Here is a 4,952-nt window from a genome sequence, read left to right as displayed (position 1 = left end):
CAGTGTTTAATACTAGTTTACTAATGAAGAGAAACTTATTCATGACTTTGGTTTAAGAAGGCTGTTGTCATGCATTTCCTTTATATTTATCAAATATTCTGTTGCATCTATGTTTTGTTATTAAATTAGTTCATTCTTGATTTCACAATGTTAGTAAGTGATATGATATACTAAAAATCCATCTTCTGGATATTGTGCATACAGTGTTTAATACTAGTTTACTAATGAAGAGAAACTTATTTCATGACTTTGGTTTAAGAAGGCTGTTGTCATGCATTTCCTTTATATTTATCAAATATTCTGTTGCATCTATGTTTTGTTATTAAATTAGTTCAGGCTTGATTTCACAATGTTAGTAAGTGATATGATATACTAAAAATCTAAGAAGAGTCTAATAAAAAAGTTTAAAGTGTATTTTCGGTTTCCAGGATACTGAATACTGATACTGAAGTTATTTCTGATGAACATTTGCATCTTTTTGTTATGACACTGATTTTCTTAAAGATGTTACTGATGAGCCAAAATTAGCTATTTCATTGAAAATTAGTTGTTTGCAAGGATGTGAGCAAATTTGTATTGTAGCATATTAGCAATGGAATTGATAAGTAAAACTTTATCACATGATTTATATTACAGGTATGCTAACAAAATCTGAAGTTAACTGCCTGCACTAACTCTTGTAAAAAGATGCAAAAGATTTTGGAATTGGTCTCAAGCAAGTAGGTAGGTGTATTTCAGGAAAAATGCTCCTGATCTAGAAATCTGAATATTCAAAATGAATTGCATGCACTATCTCAGAATGGAATGCCACAAGCATTCCATTCTGTACTTATTTCTTTTTGGACTAAGAAAAATACAGTGTTAAATAAACAGTTATTTACTTTCAAGTTAGTGAAATTCCATTATGAGATCATTAAAAAAAATGTGAAAGATATTTTGAATAGAATATTTTTGATACAAGCTACATTTAAGTCTTTGTGTTTAAATATGAAAGGGCAAAAACCACATCAATTAGGATAACACTAAAGATATTATTCTTCATTCATCATTGTATATGACAACTTTAACCAGAATTTATAACTAGAGTGTATAATCATGCAGCAGCCATATCATTATGCTTATGGGTTTTTAAATCATAAATTTCTTTACTTCCATCATAGATATAGAAACATATGTCAGTTTATTCCCTGCAAGCACATTTTTGACATATATGAAAGATCTATTTGGAGGAATATGTCAAAGTTCTATAATCATCTCAGGTGATTTAAACTTAGTAATTTAAGCATTTGACATTCTTTCATACACAACAAGAAATTGAAAAGCATATAGTATGATTTGTTTTGACTGTCATAATTACATGATATTTATTTTTTCAATCATTAGATTTTTTTTAAATTCACGGTGGATTGAAGTGGCAGTGGTTTTATAATATAGGATTAAGGGAAGAAGAAAAAATGATTAAATATTCACTTTTATTAACATACTTTTGATGGTAGAATATTACTGCATGTAAGTAGGATCTATATAGTATATATTACACATATACATGTTGCACACATTAGTGAAGCAAAGAATCAAAATAAAGATTATGCAAGTAGGAGAAATGTGATATTTAAATGGAGTAAATCACTATCTCTTGGCATAATAGTAATTGCATAGGAATCACTGGCAGATGTCTTCTGGGATTTGCTTGAGTGAATGAATGAAAGAGGATTTACTATATCCCAAAAGATTGTGATTAAAACATGGTAGGATGAATGTCTAGATATCTGCAGACAATGATCACTGCACATAGACTGAAATGTAATTGTTACTATTTGGCAGACTTTTTTCTTTAATTCTCCTTGTAGTGCGAGAAGTATGTGCTATCCTTTTCTAAGTTTTGCAGATATACCTATGAGATAGTGCATCCACTTAAAAACAAAAAAAACAAAACCAGAAAGATAAACCAACATAATTTAATAATCAGTTTAATTAAGAACACATATTTGGTCTCTGAGACAATATGGGCCAAAATAAAATCAGTAATATAATTCATTTTCAAAGACAGTTGAATTTTGGAATAATCTGTAATGGGAAAAGTATTGCAACATTTTATAACATTAAACTGAAGTACAAATGCGTACAAAACTGTATTATACTCTTCAACTATATATGCTTGGTCTCAAAGTATTCAGTGACTTGATAATAGACCACATGTATTCTTAACAAACCTTCAGTAGGGCTGAGATAAACAAACATGGAGTATGTTACACGTTCAAAAACGAAATGACTCAAACTATTGGAGACAGTTTCTCGAAAGTGACTCTTTTTTTCCCCAAGATGAAACAATTTCTTGGCTATCTTGTCTTCATTAGTTTGTTATAGTTCTCAAGCAGTTCCAGTGGTTGTCATTGTTTTCTTAACATTAGTTTATTGTGGTATGTCAGCTACTGTGTTTTCCTATTTTGGTTATGCCTGACTTACAACTCTAAATCCGGACTGAGTTTTATGACTACAGCATATCCTGTAGAGATTATACTCAGTCTCAGTATAAAAGAAACGACTTAAGGTGTATCAGCTGATACAAGTGTATAAAATATACATAGATATCACATTAAATGACTTCCATAGCATAAAAGAAATAGCAGTCCATATTCTAAAACATGATTTTAAGAGGCTATTATCTCCTTGAAATATAACCATTGGCTCATTTCTCCCCAATAAGTGGAGTAAAAGGTGTCCAATAGCAGGTTCATGTGCTACACACACATACTAATTTCTGTATTTTGCTGATATCACAATAAAGCTTTAACGGGGGGATTACTCTACACTCTTTGGAAGAAGGTGCTATTAATAAGCAAATAACCATTCAACATGTACAGTCTACATTCTGTTTGGCTCAACACCTTAAAACTGTAGCCATAGTAGAATGTCAGACTTCTACACATAAAGTGGGTATAAACCTACATGGATAAGGCTCTAAAACAGTTACATAATTTATTTCTATCCTTTCAGTATTATTCACACTTCCTTTTGTAATTACATTATTGAAACAAAAAGGCTGGAAAAGTATCTAGAATTTATACCTTTGTGTATATAAATTATGAAAATGTATCAGTGTGTACAGTTGCCCACATTTTTTTTGGAGAATAGATAATTTTTGTGGTAGACTTACAATGAGACACAGAAAGAAAAAGATTCCATAATTTTGCAATACGTTTCTTGTTTTCAGATATCACATGTTACAAGCTTGAGAGAGAGATTAATATCATTATGAGATCCTTACCACAGACTCTCTGCATAGAAGCAGAATTGTGAAGGATTGCTCAAAATAACTGTCAATAGCAATGACTTCCTTTGAACAAAGCCAGACAACCAACAAGTTATTATTTATAAATATTGTACAGTAATTACAAGTTTGAAAAAAGAGGTATGTCTGAATATCATTTACTGAATGACAGCTTCTCTTAGGAAAAGTAAATGTTTTGAATTCCAAATTAGTTGATAAATCAGCTATCTGAATCCTTGGCACTTTGAGATGAATGGTTTTATGTTGAGCCTCAAATAAATGATGTATTGCAAGCTCTGATAATTCTTATCTTTTCCTCCGTTTCATTGCAAAGATCTTAAAATTTTGGTAATAATCTATACTACATGAAAATATACATGGTATTCCAGAACTTGTGTTTATTCTGTAGTACTGTTTAAGTTCAACATACAAAAGTGGCACTGAAACATCACACAGAGTGTTCATCACTTTGTGACAAAAATACATAAGGACACTGTTCTTGACCTTGAAAAGTTTTTCAAATATGTGAACTCAGGACTGGTCATTTCCAACATGCATTCAAACGCTGCGACTCAATTAGAAAAGGTGTGCTTTGTGGGAAACCACTTTTCTCCTTGGTATGTGGAAAAAATTTCATATATATATTTCTGAATATACTGTATACAACGTACTACTTAAGCACCACTTAACTAATTGCATCACATACATTTGATTTTATCATTCTTATTATTATATTCCACATTAAATAGGTTTAATTAATCTCTAGTAGAGTTCTCAGTCTCACTCCTCTGCAATTAGTAACTGCAAAGCTGAAACTCTGAAAATTTAGCCTGTTTCATCCATTTTTCACTATCATATTTCAATACACACAATGAAAATTTCATTCTCACAATTTTGGTGTACTGTTTATTCTGTAGTCAATTACAAAAATATTTTCCCATTTTTGCTATTTTGCTATAATATAATAATTCCCACTCAAACACTATACAATGCAATTCCTTAGCATTTTTTTCTGTACAGGATATATATAAATTTATATATACTCTCTTATAAGTTCAAATATCTCTTAAGCTCTTCTCACTGATGACTTTTAGACATTCAAATCTGCCATCATTTTTCTAAAGTCAGATAATGTGTTGTAATCAGGATCATCATCATTGGAATCATTACGATTCTGATCATCAGAGGTGAAAGTTGGATTATATCGGCTCAACGACAGAGGGCATGGTAACAGCTCTGGCATGACAGAGTGATGGGTGATCAGAGCTGTCAGAGTATTAAACTCCTTTGTGAACCCCTGAAAGAACGAAAGATGTTTTGTTAATAAAACAATTGCAGCCTTAAAACAACAGCATTCAATATACAATATATAATGCTTACTGATTTCTTTATATCATGATAAAAGTTACATAGAGATTCTCAGTAAGAGGTCATACCTTGATTTTATATCCCTTATTTGTCTTCACAATCAAATAGTGTGCAATGCCAGATACAGTGAAGTCCCGAGGCACTCTTAGACTCAATGCGTAGCAACCAGGTTTACTGGTAGACTCTCTAACCATGAATGCTCCAACTGGTTCCTGACTCAGTACTTCCAAGGCAATTTCTCTGTAAAAATATATGATGTCAATGAATAATATCAGCATATGTACAGATATATGAAACATTGGGGATTCATCAT

General features: G+C 31.1%; 1 protein-coding gene across 3 annotated transcripts in view; it reads right to left on the bottom strand.

Annotated features, from left to right (window-relative positions):
- Positions 1-1,458: 1,458 nt before the first annotated feature.
- The window catches only part of LOC119585249 (uncharacterized protein DDB_G0271670-like), a 56,359-nt gene continuing 52,865 nt past the window's right edge, over positions 1,459-4,952 (bottom strand). For all 3 annotated transcript variants that reach the window (XM_037933907.1, XM_037933908.1, XM_037933909.1), the window contains exons 6-7: positions 4,708-4,879; positions 1,459-4,568 (exon numbers count right to left, since the gene is read on the bottom strand). In XM_037933907.1, the coding sequence (XP_037789835.1) occupies positions 4,362-4,568; positions 4,708-4,879 (379 nt within the window). In that variant the 3' untranslated portion in view covers positions 1,459-4,361. The remainder of the gene's footprint in view (positions 4,569-4,707; positions 4,880-4,952) is intronic.

Source organism: Penaeus monodon, chromosome 19, assembly GCF_015228065.2.
Source record: "Penaeus monodon isolate SGIC_2016 chromosome 19, NSTDA_Pmon_1, whole genome shotgun sequence".
Lineage (NCBI taxonomy): Eukaryota > Metazoa > Arthropoda > Malacostraca > Decapoda > Penaeidae > Penaeus > Penaeus monodon.
This window is presented reverse-complemented; position numbering and strand designations above follow the sequence as displayed.